An 18957-nucleotide genomic window follows, 5' to 3' on the forward strand; every position below is an offset into this window, starting at 1 on the left:
CATTTCATTAAGTCAAGTAGGTGAGTGCTTTTTTTTTCCCTCCGCTCCCCTGGAAGCATGGGCCTGCACATGCGGTTACTACAGCACTACAGGCCATCACAAATTCTTACAGAACTGATTTACCACAGATGTGATGGACAGTCATGACAGCTTCATAATTTTGTTTATGTACAGTGACAGTATGCTTGCAGATTAAAAAAACAAAACAAAAAACAACCAAACAAAACCAACGCAATTTCGCAAAAGCCAGACTGAAGATATGTTCAAGTAAGAACCTTTCAATACATGCTAAAAATGACAACCTGATGCTGGTTGTCTGCATGTTCAGGAGTATAAAAATCGAAAAGCTACACCATTCACACACAGAGCGCTTTTACAGCCCACAGAGAATCTGGAGGGATACTGAGAAATTCAGCTAACTGCTTTAACACAAACATTCTGATTCTTGTTAATTACCTGTTTAAATCCACTCCTCCTTCATAAGTTAAGGGGTGAAACACTGGAGGAAAAAAAAAAAGTTTATTTGTACAATGTAGATATGCAAAGCTCATTTCCTTTGCTTTGCATACCTACTATAAAAAAGTTGTATTTTTTACTCAACTTGGTTATATTTAAGCAACTAAACTATTTCTGCAGGCTGTAGACTTTGAGATCTTGTGTTTTAATCCTGGGTTTCTTACTTGAATATAGTTTAGGATTTCTAAAGGACTCAGAGAAAGTTTGAGAAGAAACCAGTTCTTCTGTAAAGGAAGGATGACTTATTTAAGCTTCATTAAATACCATCCCTCCCCAATAAAGAAAGAAAAAAAAAGCACAGTTCCATAACTGGATCTCTGATTATTTTCTAGACAGGTAACAAAATGTAGTAAGGAATAATCATAAAGGTCTACCTGTTAATTTGTTCATTTGTTCTGAGCCCAGCAGTTACATAGTGAATTACTTTGGGGCCTCTGCAAAGCAATACTTACCTTATGTTTTGACATAAGTTCATTCATACACAGATCCCTTCTGTCTCTCTTATCTACCTAAGTGTCAGCAATTCATTACGCTAATAAAAAAACGTTGCAGCAGAAGCACGTTATGTATAAAAAGTGCTCTCATTTGAGAGATAAAAATATAGGTGCCATAATTTAAATGCCAATTTGCAATATTCAAAGCCCCTGGCGCATTGTAACTGACATTTATGGTCACAGTATGATCAGATGCCAAACCCCAAAAATCTAAAATAGAGCCAATCGTGTTTTAAGGACATTGTGGAGAAGCATATTAAAAAAACCCAATGACAACAAAAACAGAAAAAAAAAAAAAAGCAGCCCAAAAAGCACACACAACAATAAAAACCACATCACAAAACAAATCGCATTATCTTACCCTGGAAGTAGAAAGCACTGACAATCAAAATGAAGAGTTGCTTTTTCCTTCCCTCCCCACTGTTGTAGGAAGGTCTTATTTTTAAATCTATGTTTTCTTGTTAAGTGCAAACTGTCTCAATATTGTTTGTTACTGGTAATCCTTCAAAAGGATCAGGGTTGCTGGAATAAACACCCTATAAGTCTGATCTGCTAATCCTTCTTTACCAAGAAAAGATTTCCTTATTGGGTAGTAACGTACATGGCTAAATATCAGACTGCTCAATACGTTAATCGTTGACATTACTATTCGGTCTAGATAAATTAAACACATCACCAAAGCAATCACAGAATAACATCTCCTTTTGTAAGCATCTACAATGGCTACTTACACCCTCAGAATAAGACTGCAAACAGTGAAACTTTCCACGTGTACAGTAAAAGGCCTATATACTACTGCAGTAGTACAGATGTACACAAGGACAGAGTCACCTGCACACTTTTTCCTTCATTCTTGCTCCTAAAGAGCTATAACCAATTAGCCCCTTCTTTCCCTTGCCAGTTCTCTTGGGGAGGGGGGGGATGGGGGGGTGGAGAAGGGAGGAAATAGTAATAATAAAAAAATATATCGCGTTTAAATTCTCACACTGCAACTACAGTGCAGGAGAGTTAAATACTTGTTTGTGTGGAGACCCTACAGACTCCCATCTTTAACTGGGAAACACTAATTCCATCCTACATTGCCACACCACACTGTGTGAGCAAATAACAGCAGGGCTGTAGAATCTTCTTGCCTGCCATCTTAAGTACATCTTCAAAGATGCAAATCACCATGAAGGCCATAGATTTTACTAGGTAAGACTACTTCCAGTAACAAAGCGCTGCTTTTCCTTTAAGGATCAAGCATTCAAAGCATAGTTATGAATACTCAAAAGAAATCAGGCATTACAGATATGCTGTTATTTACCATTTCTGCCTAATTAAAGCATCCTTTTTTTCCCTGTTTCTGTAAAGTGTGTATTTACCATTGTGAGCTGCAACTGCTTCACTTCCTTTCTGCTTGCAGCCAAATATTAAGTCAATCCATTCATGAAGATGTTCTGATACATACTGACTTTCTAAAGCCTCTTGGCTCTTCTGAAGAAAGTCATCAGGACCTGGCAAGAGAAAGATTAATTAAAGGAGAAGATATCCCATTCAGTATCATCATCCACCTCTGTTCCTCTTCCTTCTTGAAAAACCAACCAAACAAAAAACCCCTAACCCAACACCACACACCAATCCTCAAATTTGCTATAAAAATTAAATACAACTATTAATTACATCAATGTTTTGAACCAAAGATTCCTTCAAAAGAAAACAGAATGGGAATTTTTGAGAGAAGAACCACCATCCCAGGAATCTAGATAATCTAGAATTAATTCATAATGCAAGAAGTTTGACTGTCATTACCTGATGCCCAAGGAGGAAGCTCTACATCTTCAACCATCTTTCCACCCTGCCTTTTTCCCAAGTCCAACTTCAAACTGTTTACTAGAAAACTAGAATCATTTTCATAAAATTCTGGAATTAACTGGAAGACCAAAAGAAAAAAAAAAAAAGAAGAAAGTTTTGAGATTAGCTTAGCTTCGATCACTTAAGTAGAATGCAGTCAGTAAAAACCTAAAAGTTATCAAAGTTCGTAAATCAAGCCCCACAGCTGAGTATTAATTTTTCCAAGCTTTCTTCTCTGTCAGTAAAGAAGCACTGGAAACTTCCTCCCATTATCCTTCTAACTACGTTCAGGCTTCTTGACTACCTTAAAGGCAAGTCTCTGAGCTAAATTCAGAGTGGCATAAATATTTTTAACATGTAATATGTGACATATGGATCCATAATATCTAAGAGTATCTTCAGAACTCTCATTGCACAGGTACCTTCTAAGTTTTAAGACATCAGGTAAAAGCCAAGTAAAAAAAATCTAGAACAAAACTTGCATGATGACAAAAGTTTCAGAAGTCAATTATTTAAAGACCACTATAGTTAATGATTAACAACAGATTTTTTTTTTAAGTACCACTATATTAAACTCCTTATAAAAGAAACATTATTTACCAGCACTTACTGTCTGACAGTTAATCATTCTCAATATATTCTACAAGTTATAGTTTCTATAAGGCTCAAATAACTAAGAAAGGACTTCTATAGTTCAGCCTCTCCAGATGTAATACAGCCAAATCCTTATAAGATTCCAGCAGACAATACATAAAATTGCATCTTTTCAGCTTTAATCCACTCTGGTAATTCCCACTTATTCCAATAACATTCACGATGACGCTTCTGTCAAACTGTAAGCCAGAAAGCAGATACAGACAAGCAATCATGGAATTACAGAGAAGGAACAAGTTACAAATGTTAAAGGAGTCATAAAATGCAGTCAAGAGCCTTAAAAAACAAACAAAAAACCCCCTTACACAACTAAAAACCACAAACGACAAAATTTAAAAAAACCAAGCAAACACACCCCACCCCAAAACTCTCAAATCAACAGGAGACATCTAAGAACAGAAAACTTAGCATAGATACCAAGAAGGACTCACACCATTTTCCAACTATTTACCTCTTTGAAATCTGTTGCACCATCCAAACAGTTTTTCCAAGTTTCTGCAAGACTAGATAACACGTATCAATCAACATTTGTTAAAAAAAAAAATATTCTTTTAAGGCTTTGCACTCCCTTGATGCACATTTGAAAACAAAACCAACCTAGTTACAGATAAAATGTAAACAAACCTGTTGAACATTCTGTCAGCGTGATCGAACTTTCCATTCTGCAGACACAGCATGTATTCTGGAGCTAAGGAGAAGAAAAAAAAATCATCAGTTTCCTCCAAACCTTGTTCACTGTGGAGGTAGCTGTCTGCTCAGAGAGCATGTAAAAGCTGCCTTACCGACTCTAACAAGGTAAAACAAAACATAACCCGGAGATGAATAATGGCTCCCATACATGAACTTGGGCTCTGGCATTTCCCGATAACGTGTCTGCAACGTGTAAAGAAGAAAGAGAGGTCTGTTTAAAATCAGCACTCCTGCTTTCCTTCAATATTGAACACATACCTGCTACTTTTTTGTAAAGACACAGATTAGGACTACCCTATTTTTTTTCCAATGAGAAAAAACCCTAAGTTCTAACAACCACTCAGCTTTAATCAGATCAGTAAATCAATACGGCAAAAAAGTTGTTAGAACTTATCATCCAGAATTATCAGGTTTTCAGCTTTTTCTTCGCTCATTTTCACTCGTAATTGCAGTGACTCAACTTCAAAGGAGTGCAAAGACTTTCTTTTTGTCTTTCACATGAAGTTTAATGAGGATGGAAGAACATATTGACTCAATTCAATCTGGAAGATTCCCTCCTGTCTGAAGCTCCTAGGTGTTATCCATAAAACCTATAATAATCTAAACAAAATTACTTTTACTGCACTATGTATGAGGTGGCTAACAGTTTGAGGAAACAGTCAGATCTTAGAAAACTTTACTCTTATTGAAACCTAATACTGATCATGTTCTTTCCCTCCACAACCTCAGGAAGCTTCATGATTTTGAAATATTTAATCTTTTTTGTCAATATAAAAAAGTTAATCTGGCAATATTTTTTTCCTAATACTTCATTTAGAACTAATAAAGATTCCAAAACATTAAATATAGTTATATTCTGTAAATGGTTTTGGACTAATTAACTTACCATAGGAGACAATGACTTTATACAAAGGATTAAAAGCCAAGAAACCAAGAACCTTCTAAGCCTGTAACCACGTGTTTGACTGCTCATGGAAACAAAAAAACCAACTGACTACTTTGAGAAATGGAAAAAGTTTGTGCACTATTATCTGCATGTGGAAATTTCAAGTTGGTGCTCTGATCTCCGTGGATACAGATCTCCTTCCTTGGAAGCATTCTCCCTCAAATTCAGCATTTTGCTTAAATGGAAGTACTTAAGAATTCTACTACTTTGTGTTGTTTAATTCATACATGTATTTTACATGACATATTTAAACCCATTGGGCTTGAAGTTTTGTATTTCCAACTATGTTTATAACACCTCAGTGCCTGCCATAGAAATGCAGTTAAAATAGTTAAATGGACTTTGGGATTTTATTTGAAAGTGACATAAAACATATAAAAGCGTATACATATGAAACGGTAGTAAGAGAGAGGAAACGGGTTCAAATCACTTTAAATTAGTACTGACAAAATTAGTACTGATGAAATCAAGCTGAAAATAAATGTGGTATGTGTATAGACAAGTTTGCTTCTGAAAAGGTTTATAGTTAGTTTTAGATAACTACGTAGTTCTCACAGCTTGCTTGACAGAGGTCCTTTCATTCCCAATATGTGTAAGGCCCAAAGTGTGCAACGCATAAAAGCCAAGATATACATACCAATAATCTATCCAGCCTTTCCTTATTCAGGGCACCAATTGGTTTACTAAGGTCACGGAATGTTTCAGGCTTTGTGAGATCTAAAAAAAACATAGTTACATGTGTTGTTTCTACTAGACAAGAATATATTCTAATCACTCTTTTAAAAACCAAACAAAAACCTCCACAACAAAACAAACGAAAAACCAACTCAGACCCCCTCCCGTAATTTTCTCTGCTCCTTAACTACAAAAGAATAAAGTCTTACTGTAAATGGCTACTTACCGCCTTCCTTTCAAGTAGGCTTAACCTCAAACCTCCTGCTTAAGAACCAGTAGTTACATACATGTGATGGCTATTGCAACTAATATCACCTAGTCAACATGAATCCTGCTACATAAGGCACAAAAGCAGCTGGAATCTTCTTTCTATTCATTAACTATTCTGTCACGCTACAGTTAAACCCCACCGAATAGCCAGACTGGAGTGTTTGAGGCAGTGATGATGAACACCACAAGATTCCTCTACTCCTTGTCGAGGGACAGAATCCCCCAAAAGGAGAAGCATCCAACACATATTGCACAAAGACGCATGATTTAGGCACAAGCCTTGTTAGTCTCTTTCTTTCAGCTTGCAATGCTGAGAACTGTAAAAGAACACCTGGATTCTATGTACTTCAATGTACCTAGCTTGTTCCATAAAAGGCCATTTTACTGGTTCTTTTGCATTTATTGGAATCACAGAAAGTGTCTGAGCGCTCAGGACCACAGATTTTCAAAGTGACCAAGCAGATGCTTGGTACAAACTCTGTATGTGATGAGTGAAATATTTAACAGAAAAAGGTGAGGTATTTTGTCCACTAAACTCCAGAGTAAGGGTAAATGCACAAGAAAAGACCCAAGATCGCTAACACCAGGTGCATTTTGATGTACCATGAACTTTACACATCCCCTCTGACCCAAGATATTTCAGGTTGGACACGATACACTAACATGCCTTTTTGTATACACATACCTAATACTGAACTAGAGTAGTCTGCTATGATCCATGGAAATACAGGATACTGGGAGAGATCATTGCAGCTCCTGTCAGCCAGATTGTTGAGATGAAGAAGATACTGGTAGTTTGATATATGTCCTCGCTGCCATTGCAACATATAACTTTCAGCTGTATGCTCTGTTATATGATTTTCTAAAACAAAACAAAGCATTAAGAGTTTTGAAGTTTGGAGTTCCACCCCCAAATTATACAGTGATTAACATTCTGAAAGGTACTATAAAATAATTAAGGGCAAAGTTGTTTAAAAGAACAAGCCAGAATTAAATGGTAACTTTATGTTTCAATAGCCACCATACTTTATATATCTTATAAGATTTGTTTAAACAGGCCTAAATTGCATTCAACAAAAAAATCATGCAGGAGTGTTGAAACCAAACATGGAAACAACGGATGGGAAAGAACTTGAAGATTTATGGTGGTATAGAAAAATATTTGCAGACCATGAACAGCTCTCTCGGCAATCGTGCAACCTTTAAGACTTCAAATTTCTAGAAGTAGTTCTGCTAGAGTCAAGAAAAAAATTAAATATATTTTCCTACTGGACAACTAAGGATGCCCACTAACAATGACTTCTGGAAAGAAGTCACATTTGTATGCAAGTAGGATCCAGTTTCAGAACCACTGAAACAGAGAGACTAAAGGAAGATAAAACTTGACCACCCCTCAAGAAAGTAGGTATTATGCACCTGGAGCTTCTGTTTGAAGCATTAGGCAGGTGCTCAACAAATTCAATACTGCACTACACTATGCTCAATAGTTACAACACAAAGGTATGCTGCTGTACAACAAATTGACCTGCTAATATTGATTTCATTCTGTCTCTCCATCTTAAAATGAAATTAAAGAGATCATCATCATTATTTTTGTCTGTCCTGTGACTAGCAGGTTTATCAAGAGAAATAGGGGGCCGGGGGAATGGTTTTGCATGGAGGAGTGTTTTATTGTTGTTTTTAATTGTTCCTTCCATTGGTCCAGTTTACAGCACTTTGGCAAGTACCTGCAATAGCAGAATTGAAGGACTGCAATTGTGGTATGATGGCAAGAAACCATCATCAGCCTCTTCATGAAGTAATTGCAGGGAAACCACATCCTTGCCATACAAAGCGTTACACGGCACACTTCTGTACGCTTGTTCTACTGCATCTGTGTTACAGGCTGCTCTTCCTTCTACTTAAAAGTCCTTAAATAGCTTTTACCACCATTTGCTGCTGAAAGGTACAAGACAAAGCTAAAGAATTAGGATTTCTATGGAACATCAAATTAATATTATCACTACAATTATTAACTAGAAGGAATTCAGATTAGGATGTGGTGGTCCTCTATTTTAGCTTAGCATGGGCTGGAAAAACATAACTCAACCCTCCCTTCACCTTAGCTCCTGAAATTATACCAGTAAAAAGTGTTAACACCTTCAAAGAGAGGATCTTCTGCTGTCAGAGACAGCTACTGAGGGGCTACAAACACCTTTGGAGAAAGGGCTCACTCGTTTTTTATTTCTAAGCTCCAGCAACAACAACATCATCACTTTCATCTGCACCTTGAAGTTTCACCTTTGAAAGTTATCCAGAAAACAAAGTCTGAAGCAGGGTAACAGCATGCAGTTATTTCAATAACAGAGAAAATCATCTCAATCTATTTCTTCTAAATCTAAAAAACTAAAATGACTCTCAGATGATCACTTCTTCGTGGCCTTTCTACTTTGTGAAGTGGGGAAAATGTCAACTGATATTCAAGCAAATTCATTAAAACAAAACTAGACCTGTGATACAATAACTAAATAGTAAAAAAAACCCTACATAAACACTTTCAATATTGGCAGTAAACACAAGTCTCAGTGTGTCAGTTGTAGCAGCATCACAGAAAATCTATTCGCTTTTTCCATTTTTTTTTTTTTTTTTTTTTTTTTTTTGCCCCCCCAGGACCAACTAGCGTTTTAGGAAGTTTCTGTTCATGATCTGCAAAAGATACGTATTACTTTCCAGGAATTAATGCATACAAGATCTAATAGAAATGAGAATTTAATTGTTTCATAACAGTAATCTTCATCAAGCCCTGCTAAGATCGAGGAAAATTCAAGTATTTGTGTGTGCCCTGGAAATCCACCCATTACAGGAACTTTCTCAAAAGGGTTTTTACTTGGACTTAAGTAAGGGCCAGGGGGATCCACCCACCAGTTAGTCTATATTCTTTCAGCAAAAGACAATTTAGCTGAGTCAATCTTATTTACCTCTTGCTTTGAAGATAAAGTGTTTTGAGTTTGGTTTTTGTTTGCCCCCCCACACTTTGGGGCATGTTAAACGACAGTGCATATCTAGTTGCAAATCAAGACAATTAGTTTCACCTTAATATTACTATCTCAGCTTTCACACTCAGCTCTTCAAACACAAACAGAATACATGCAGCTTCACAACATTCATTGAAGTTTGCTTACTTCTATCAAAAGTTTTTAGGGTTAATATATCTGTTTATTCCTCTCATTCTTTCCACAAATCAACAGAGCAAAACCCAGACAAATTTCCCCTCACAAGGTACTACAGACAACATTAATAAATAAATACTGCAAACCTATATATGTCGCAATAAGGAAATAGAGCTCATCTCGATCTTGATAGTTGTAGAATTTCAAGTAGATGTCAGAACATAGATCGTTTTCTGTGCAAAATACTTCAAGTCCCTTAGAAGTTAAAGGAGGAGGGGAAAGTAAATGAGAGTAATTACTGACAAGCTGTAATATTCATGTTAGGTTTTTTTAATAGAATATTCCAGTTGCTAAAATCTAAAAATTAATACTTTAAACTGGGTAGCAGTTTTGCCAACAAGGTCTAACATTTTGATGTTTCCTATCATAAAAGCATTCAGTTTACACTCAACTGAGCAAATGTAGATTTATAGCTGTCCATAGATTAGCTCTGCCTGGACTGATTAAGCACAGGTAATATGCTTTTTTGTCCTAAGTGAATGGAGTGAAGCCAAGAGTTAAATGTCTATTTAGTTTAAATGTCTTGAGACAAAAATTTTGTTTAAGACCGAGATTTCAGTGCAAACGGTGAAAGCATATGACCGAGGTTCCACTGCAGCACTCTGATCATCCCTCAGCCATGTACAGCAGGACTCATCACTCCACATTAGCCTCAACTTGAACCAGTGATCAAGCTCCCTCCACGAATCAATCCAGAGAGAAAATACACCATGAGAGAGCAATTCATTCTATCCCAAGATAAGTGTTTGAGATAAATGGAATTAATTGCTCCCTGAAGGTACTCCTTTCTCTGTTCTCCTACACTGACTGCTTATGAAATAAATTTTTCATCCTTCACAGGGTTCACTCTTCCTGTTTTCATCTTTTTGACAACACAGAGAACTAAAACACTTAAAAACCAGAAAGGATCTTTGAGTACTGTTCACTACTTAATGCAGAGTTTTTAGAAACATGTAGTTTCTACCTAATGCTGCACACAGTTTCAGCCGGTCATTTTAAGAAATGATATATACAGCAAGACATTATAAAAAATACATATATTTGAGCTTACCAGTGGCATTAGGCCATGTCTTCTTTTATAGATGCGACGCACATTTTGCAGTGTTATTCGTACTACTGGTTTCTGTGGGGGGTTAGGGAGAGGGAAGAAAAGATGGAGATATTCCAGAGCGTATACATTCTTCTACATTAACCTCTCCAGTCAATATCAAGTTTCTCTTGCCTAGAGATGCTAGTAATATGAAAACAATATCTACTCATGTCATTTTAGCAGTGGAACAGTGGTGCTAAGCAGTTACACTAAAAAGAAGCAGCTTGTCTTTGCTGTTGGTTCTTGTCTGAGTAGCAAAGGAGTTTAAGAATAAATAAAGAATAAGGTATTATCACCCGAATCTGTTGCCTGTTACAATGATCATGCAAGAGAGGAGCAGAACACAATAAACTGTATTAAAAATAAGGAAGTCCCTGGGCTGCAGGGCAAACTGTTTGCCAATGGTACCACCTGGTGGACAGAAATTAAATGGCATTTTGTCATCTTCAGCTGTGAAACACATTTGCATTGTCTGGACATACTTTTAGTCTATTAGTGGCCTGCTAAGACTATCACAGCTATTTCTGTGACAAAGTTCCAAAGCAGTAATCTGTCTGTGACATGCAGCCAGTTTTCCTCTAGAGATAGAAATGATCAGTTTAATAGAAAACCCAGCTAAGATCTTCTAATATAAACACATATAAAGTTCTCACTAGGTAGGAACAGCACCACAGAGTAAGATTAAGAAATTTATCTTAAATGAAATGTTACAAAAAGTGATCTTTAATATTAATACAGAATGAGCAAAGGACATTTCATGCTTTGTGAGTAGGAGGTTAACTTTAGGCAAGTTAGCACAGAATAGAGCCTCAGAAGTAGAGATACACTGAAGGCAACAGAGCAGCACAGCTCCAAGGAAAACTAAGGAGCTCCTGATTGTAACTGAAAATAGAGTCTTCTGGGAGATGTGCTCCACGTGCATTTAAGAGGAAAAATGCAGAAAATGAAAACTGTTCACTAGAGGGGCAGCGTGCTCATGTCATATGCAAGACTGTCTATGAGGCACTTACAGGATATCCATTAAGAGGCTGGAAGTACAAGTTAGCATCAGTAACACACACATGCCCTGGATTAGTCACCAGTGGCGTCACCATTTCTGCTTTACATTCCATATGCAGCGTTTCAGAAATGCTTTGAAATCTACAAGTGAAGAAAGGGAGTAAGTTCACCTCCAGTTCTTACTTAGGCACAGCTATCCTTACATTCTTTAGAAAGGTTTTAGGTTAGCCTATAACCTTGGGACATCAGAATGGGGACTTCACTAAGCCTATTTTAGACATGAAGAAAGTCCTTTGTTGAGACCTCTACCTTAACAGGCACTCCAGAAAAGAAAGTTGCTACGTTCTGCACCCGCCTGGCAGCAAACCAGTTGACTTTTCTATACAGAGCTTTATTTGGCATATACTGATACTCAATTTGCAACAAATTCACAGATTAATGGAATAGTTTGGAGACATAAAAAAGTAACATGTTCGTGTTCACACCACGGTATCTCCCATTCTCCGTTCCAGATGGTTCAGAATACAAAGAAGATAACTCTCTGAATTAGAAAACTTATGCTGCCCCAAACAAGCACCTATTAAGTACTAATGCAGTAGGCTAATCAATCAACAAGATGAAAATCATTTCCCAGTATAAAATTAACAGAAGGATACCTGTTTTTATCAAATGAAGTTCTAGCCAAGCGCGATTGCAATATAGCAGTTATCTAATATGAAGGAAAAAAAAATTAATATGGTCTCTGATTCAAATGCAATTAGAATCTCATTATTAAACAGTGATATCACAAATAATCAGATACTTACCATGGCAGCTTGGTCTCCCATCTTATCCAGACAAGAAGCCCTGTAAAGCTAGAGAACAATGAGCTTTAAGTGAAAGAGCAAAGAGATCTCCCACACAGCTCAGAAGTCAATAGCAACTGGGGGGGCTTTAGCATTCTTGGTAAGAGAGTACTAGAAGAGCTCTTATTATTTCTTTTGAAGTATGAAACGTTTGTTCACTGCTACTGTCATGTTATTACTTTGTCCATACACTACCATGCTGCATAGTAAAAGCTAATATAAGTAGCTTATAACATGTCACAACCAGATGTGTTCAACTGCTATGTTTTAAAAACATACTCTAAGAATTTAACCTTGAGAATAAATATTTAAAGAAAGTTCTCCATTAAATATCAAAAAAGATGCTGTGATAAAATGTGTAGACATATCAAATAACCACATACCTGATGCAGATTTTGCACAACGTCTCCTAGTTTCCCAGCAACATCCAGTTGGAACAAGTGTTCTGTTCTACCCTAAACCAAAAGTAACATTTACTACAAATTAGTTTAAAATTAAACTTTTCTTCCACTGAGTTTTAACTAAAATCAAAATATCTAAAACCTGGCCAAAGCAGAGATTGCAGTATAGCTGAAACATTCCAAAGGCAGTTGTTAAACCTTATTTTTTTCTTTACAAATACATCTTCCCTGTGGTAAGCTCTTTGTGCAGTATTTAGTCTGTTCTTTAATACAATGCAACATAATAGCTTTCAAGTGAACAAATTAATACAGTATAAATATCAGTAAATGTCTAACTAGTATCTGCTCTATTTTAATATCAGGTGAACACATGTAAATATAGAACTAGCAAATGACATATTACATTTAAACAGCTACTGTATATCTTTTAGACAAAAGATACCACCCCATCAAATCTTTATATACTAGACTATAGATGTTATCATTCTCCGCTACATAAATAGTTTTGAGCTGAAAGGTCCCAAAGCCAATCACAACTTATTTTGACTAGTCATTTATAAAAACCTCACTAACACATCACCCAGGATATGTGGCATCCTCATTTTTTTCCTCCACAGTTTTCCCAGCTTTCTTAAGTGTTGTTTCATAGTGCATATTTCTGGTTTGACTTAAGGATTTTTAAAGTGTGTGCGTGGATCAACTGATGTTAACTCTTAAACATAACTCATATTTTGAAAAGGTGGTGAGATCCCTTGGTGAACTCTGAATGTAGTATAAAACTATCAACACATTTCTGTAGGGTTTTGTAATTCCTCAGGCTAGACTTTAAAAAAAAATTAAAGGTGATCAGTAAGTCTACATCAAGACATTGATCAGTGGATACAATTGGATTAATTTAAAACTGAAAGAAAGGAGACATGGAAATCTAGATGATCTTCAGCGTAATGTATGTGACCTGAGCTGAACTGACAGCAATTCCTGAGGAAAGCACGCTTCAGAAAGTAAATGGAGCTGGAGTAAAGGGAGACATGAAATTCAGTAGCAATTTAGACAAAAGCCTTGTAACATTTCACCCAGAGCACCACTTTCCTTCCACAGAGAAAGCATGGCTCTCAGAAATCCTAGTGGATGGTCTACAGGGATTACTCACAACCAACCATGTAAAAGCTTCTGTGAGCAGTTCTCGCTACAGCTCTCCAGCCATATGCAAAGACAATAGCTCACTATTTTGTAACTGATTCGAAACAATCAATGTGAGACATGGAAGATAAAACGTACTCCCAAATTCCAACACTCAGTGATGCATCTGGAACTGGCAATGAGTCAAGTAGAAGATATTTAGCAGAAACAGGAAACAAATCTGAAATGATCGAAGGTAAGCTAGATTTCTTCTTTTAATATGCAGAAACATAGCTACACTTTTTTGAAGTAAATTTAATGGTTGACTGTCAGGAATGTTTTAGGTATGAATGAATCTTGACTTAGAAGAAAATAGAGTGAAAAGACTTCCAAACAGCCCCTCTGGTTCTTTTATTTTTTCCTGTCTTGTCAATGTGATATTTGTGTGATACTTAAAAAATTTTGCACACAGAGGCAAAGCAGAAAACAGGAGTAGAAAACAGGTTCAACACATGAAGAATTAATAGGGTAAACAAAGAAAATAAAAAGGCCTAGTTCAGATACAGATCTTATCACAAAAACAACCCAAAGCAGTTGTTGAAAGAATGGACATAATCTCTTGCCTCTTTGCTGTTCATTGCAGAAGTGCAGACTTATGGTCTCCATCATTCTTGAAATTTCTTACTTGAACAAGTATGTTGAGAAATACAATTTTGTTTCAATTCTTGGACAAAAAAGTTGGTGTTCAATGACTCTGCATTTTCATTTTGTGTTCGTGTCCTAACCCATCTCGCATTCCATGTGAGAAAGACCTACTTCTATGCCTTCTATGCCTTGAAGCCTCCAGGCTCAGAAGCCCCATCAGCAGAAAGCAATCAGAACTAAGCTCTGATTTGTGATGTGAGCAGCCTTCTCTGCCATTTGTTTGAACTGTGAAGCACTCAGCTGGGAAACATCAGTTAGCAATCTCTCATCTCGGGTGTGAGCAGAACTGAGGAGAAGCCATTTAGCCAGGATGTGGTGTCCACTGAAATACCAGCAGCCAGCTCTGACCGTTGAGCCCACAGAGCTGCACATTAAGGTATTTAAATAGCAAGTGCCAAGTCTGCAGTATGTCCTCCAAGAAATATCACAAACCTATTATGAAGGAATTCAGACACTTTTTTGATCAATATGAACAATTACTTTTTGGGGTTTTTTTTTAAGCTTTATTGTCATATTCCTCAAATTATAATTATCTTACTCTTTCAGAAACGAGAACATGAATCCTTGCAGAACGTTAGTTTGCTAAGAGTGGTAAAAAAATATATATACTTACTCTTACTGTTTTATAGGGTGCAATAATATTTCTTTCTTTAATGAGAAAAACCTGAAAGAGCGAGAGATATTACAGTTTCAGTCCTTAAAAAAACAACAAAATAAATCAGAAGTACTGATAAAGACAAAGCTAAGAATGCTGTTTAAGCAAGCAAAACACTAGTTGCAGTATCTTGCTTTGGTTACCCCAGATAAACTGCTGAAAAAACAATGACCTTTTATAGCAGTTAACTGCAAAAGGGGCAAGTGTCCAATTTAGTTCAGAGGCTTACTTACCTAGGCAGTTTATTAGTGGGTTTTATTCTAATCATGTGACCTTCGAGGAGTCGCAAGATTAAAGCCAATAAGCACAGCAATTGGTCTAACCCCACTCAATGGGAGGATCCTCCCCTTCTTTTCTTCTGGTAGCTCATGGCCTCAGGATTCTGACCCTTACCCCACAAGGGTAACTCACAACATAAACTATTCTGTAAACCTTCTCGAATGAACCCTTTCTTCCACTGCCAAACGTTTCACTTCCAGTTACAACCACCACAAACACCAGATTTCCCCTCTAATCCAACAGCATGTTTTTGAATAGTTTTATTTCTCTTATGCTGAGAGGATCTTCCCTCCCCAAAACCCACATAAAACCACTCTCTTCTTCAGAACATTCTCTCAACTCCTATAGAAAGACCTGACTGCTCGCACATTGGTTTGTAGATATTGCCTTACTATCTGTTGCCTGAAAGACGACCAGGCAGAAGTCAGTCATGGCTTTGCTCTGCTCATAGAGCGGCTCAAACTTGCCCAATCTCAGGCCTGAGCATAAGACTCAGGATTGTTTCTGAACTGCGCAAAACACACTGGACTGTGCTACCATGGAGTCATCTACTCCATGGCCCAAGAGAGTTGGCCAATGAAAGGGCCTTTTTGGGTACCTCAGTTTGCTTCCTACAGCTGACACCATGCCTGTGGTTCTCCACTCTGAGGCGTGGCAGCAGCCTCAAACCAAGACCAAATATTAAACTCTCAAGAGACCACACAGTGTACCATTCTCTAGTCAGAGGCCTTCTGGCATGTTCACAGCCTTCCCACGTCCCACCAGCCTTCCCACGTGCCACCAGCGGACAGCAGAGCCAGCCTTCGCCACACAACCCCTCACAGAACCATCCGGCCAGAAGAACGTGAGTGGTACGCTTAGACAAGCTCAGCATGCCTCTCTAAGTGCTGCATTAAAAAATAATGGCAATTAGTGCCCTTCATCTGACATCAGCTTGTACAGACCTGAATGAGGCCATAGGAGAATATGAATCAGACACCTGCTTTACACTCAGGTCACACTTCTGCAGGATAATTAAACATTATTCTATGCTGAGAGCCCCAAATTACATGAAAAAGTAGACAATAAAAACAAAAAAATATGGAACAAGAGCAAAAACTTCAGCATAATGTATTAATTTCCTATTTTGAAGGATTTTTCCCCAATTTTATCTTGAGAAAAAAAATACTGAAATAATCTCCAATTATTATTTCCATTTGCTGTATTATATAGCCATTAGTTTCTAAGTTGCCTGTTACATAAAGCAAAGCTTCTTATCCAGCTATGCATACTGCTTGAGCCTGAAGAAAAGGCGAACACGTTTAAGATATTCCAATTTTTCTTTACATGAAGTTTCCTACAGGCAGAAATTCTACTTAGAAAAAAATATTTATAATTAGGTAGTGATTTGTCATAAGTACAACCAGCCAGTACTTCACCCTCAAAAGTCCCTCTGCCTTTTATACAAAATACCAGCATGTATCATGCCATCAAACTACTTTAGAACGTTTCCCCAGACCCAGAAGGATGACTGGCAAGCCACACATGGCAGGGGGGTGAGGGTGTTAGTGGAGGCTGCTAACCACACTTGACACTTTGAAAGTTAATTCTCCTTTCCAATGAGATATTTTTATCATTATTTGTTCTTCAGAACATACTCATGTATGGTGGAACAAATGCACAGAACAATTAGAAATACCTTTTAAAAAACACTCAGTACACAAAAAACCTGCCAACACAAGAAAACTTGACTACACAACACTTTGCACAGAAGCTGTTGCAAGATTAAATTACTTTAACACAGTTCACAGATTTCTCCAGCATAGACAATCCTAAATCCTTGAGTTGATTTTTGACTGCAGCAGTACCTAACTGAGCAAGGCTATCAATTTTAGATATTACTAAAGGCAGATTTTACAAACATGCTAGAATGTTTAAAAGGATATTTCCCACCTCAACTCTGTTTTTTCCTGAAATGAAAACATGAACAGGTTTTTTTGAAACTTTTACAGCTTTGGAACACCTTTCAGCTGCAATTTACCAAAGCTTGAACTATATTCCCTTGCTTAAAATTAAGCATGACATATCAAAGTTAACTACAACTCATGACTGAAACTTGAATCCAGATTTCAGGACAGCTTCTCATAATTATTTGGTGGACATACAGCAAGAGTCCAATGTTTTCACAAAGTTGAATCACAAGGTCAAGATGGCTTTGTCATTACCACTACACACCACAGAAAGTAGGAGAAAGCAATATAGCAAGGTCAAAACAACAATGATTAATAACCAGTTTAATTTGAGTCTATCCTCCTTTTTCATTCAATTCTAAAATTGCCCTGAGCTCCATTATAAAATGCACAGTGCAAAAAGCTCACTTTATCAAATTAATGACTTAATGAAGTCATTAACAGTTTGAAATTTCTACCATCAATAGCTTCACATGAATGTTAAGGCTTTGACACTAATTGGCTCTGTTTCCAGTTAACCCCCCCACCCTAAGACTTCAGCTTCAAGAAAGACACCATTAAAGGACGTTACCTCATTCATTTATACATCAAGAATCTGTTACATACAGGTCTTACCTGATTACACACAACAGAAAACCTTCCAGATGTGTCCCTAAAAGGTAAATAAGATATTTGAAGAGATGGGTGTTTCAGCTTTAAAAAGAGTTAAAAACACATACAGTAACTCAAATTCACGTACCGCGTAAAAGGGTTACTTGCTTCATTGTCTTCTGGGGCTTTTATACTAACACAGTCTCTCAGTGGTATCTGCAGCAAGTTATAAAAATACATACTCCTTCTTAAAAAGCTTTTTAAAGAGAATCTTAAGTTACCAAGAAATTTTAAGGTTGCACTGCTTACCTTGATAATGGGTTGGATATTGTCATCAGGTTCAAAAATGATTGACTTTGAACAGATTTTTAGAGAGCCTCTGAATTTTCTAAAAGGAACAATAAAAAAATAAAGTAGTTGTGTATGTGTTAGGTACACACGGGATTAGAACAATTCCAATAAGTGAACATATGTAAGAGTTTCACACCTTTCATCTCTGCAGCCTTTGTTTATAATATGATTAGCTGTGTGCTGTTCAAAATAATATTCTTCCAGGTTAAGAAGAAGCAGTGAAAACCTAGAAATAAACAAAAAATATTTATTCAAAAAGAAAACACCATGAAAGTTAATGTTCTTAATAAATTATATCAAGTGTTCGGGAAGTCTCTCTGCTATGCCCCACACCTCAAGAATGTATTAATTTAAATGAACTTTTTCAAAGAACAAACCCATATGGAAAATTTGTGTCCACATGAAGAAGATCAATTGACACTCTAACATATATAAGGGTAGGTGTTTGATTCTGTTCATATGGAAGGGTAGGAACTATACTAACATAGCCAGGATTTCCCTGCAGTAACCATCAGTTTAGCCCTGATTAGTGTATGCCAGTCAAAATATGCAATGACACAAGAAGAGAGGCAGGAACTAATCACTTGGAATGGAGGAGATTAAATCTTTCTGAAGCAAGGCCAAATGACATTGGCCTGAAGCGTTAAGCGAAATCATGGCCATGGATTTTACAACATGTCTGAGTC

At 36.9% G+C, this 18957-nt stretch overlaps 1 protein-coding gene across 1 annotated transcript in view; it reads right to left on the reverse strand.

Moving 5' to 3' along the window:
• NSMAF (neutral sphingomyelinase activation associated factor) overlaps positions 1-18957 on the reverse strand; it is a 40357-nt gene that overhangs the window by 10751 nt on the left and 10649 nt on the right. Inside the window, exons 2-20 of the mRNA XM_065628066.1 lie at positions 18408-18497; positions 18230-18308; positions 18069-18136; positions 17945-17981; positions 15060-15110; positions 12605-12676; positions 12183-12230; positions 12033-12085; positions 11388-11517; positions 10339-10410; positions 9374-9482; positions 6764-6940; positions 5771-5850; positions 4280-4370; positions 4122-4185; positions 3949-4000; positions 2802-2922; positions 2375-2506; positions 457-499 (exon numbers count right to left, since the gene is read on the reverse strand). Coding sequence (XP_065484138.1) covers positions 457-499; positions 2375-2506; positions 2802-2922; positions 3949-4000; positions 4122-4185; positions 4280-4370; positions 5771-5850; positions 6764-6940; positions 9374-9482; positions 10339-10410; positions 11388-11517; positions 12033-12085; positions 12183-12230; positions 12605-12676; positions 15060-15110; positions 17945-17981; positions 18069-18136; positions 18230-18308; positions 18408-18497 — 1569 coding nt within the window. The remainder of the gene's footprint in view (positions 1-456; positions 500-2374; positions 2507-2801; positions 2923-3948; positions 4001-4121; positions 4186-4279; positions 4371-5770; positions 5851-6763; positions 6941-9373; positions 9483-10338; positions 10411-11387; positions 11518-12032; positions 12086-12182; positions 12231-12604; positions 12677-15059; positions 15111-17944; positions 17982-18068; positions 18137-18229; positions 18309-18407; positions 18498-18957) is intronic.

The sequence above is a fragment of the Caloenas nicobarica genome, chromosome 2 (genome assembly GCF_036013445.1).
Source record: "Caloenas nicobarica isolate bCalNic1 chromosome 2, bCalNic1.hap1, whole genome shotgun sequence".
NCBI lineage: Eukaryota > Metazoa > Chordata > Aves > Columbiformes > Columbidae > Caloenas > Caloenas nicobarica.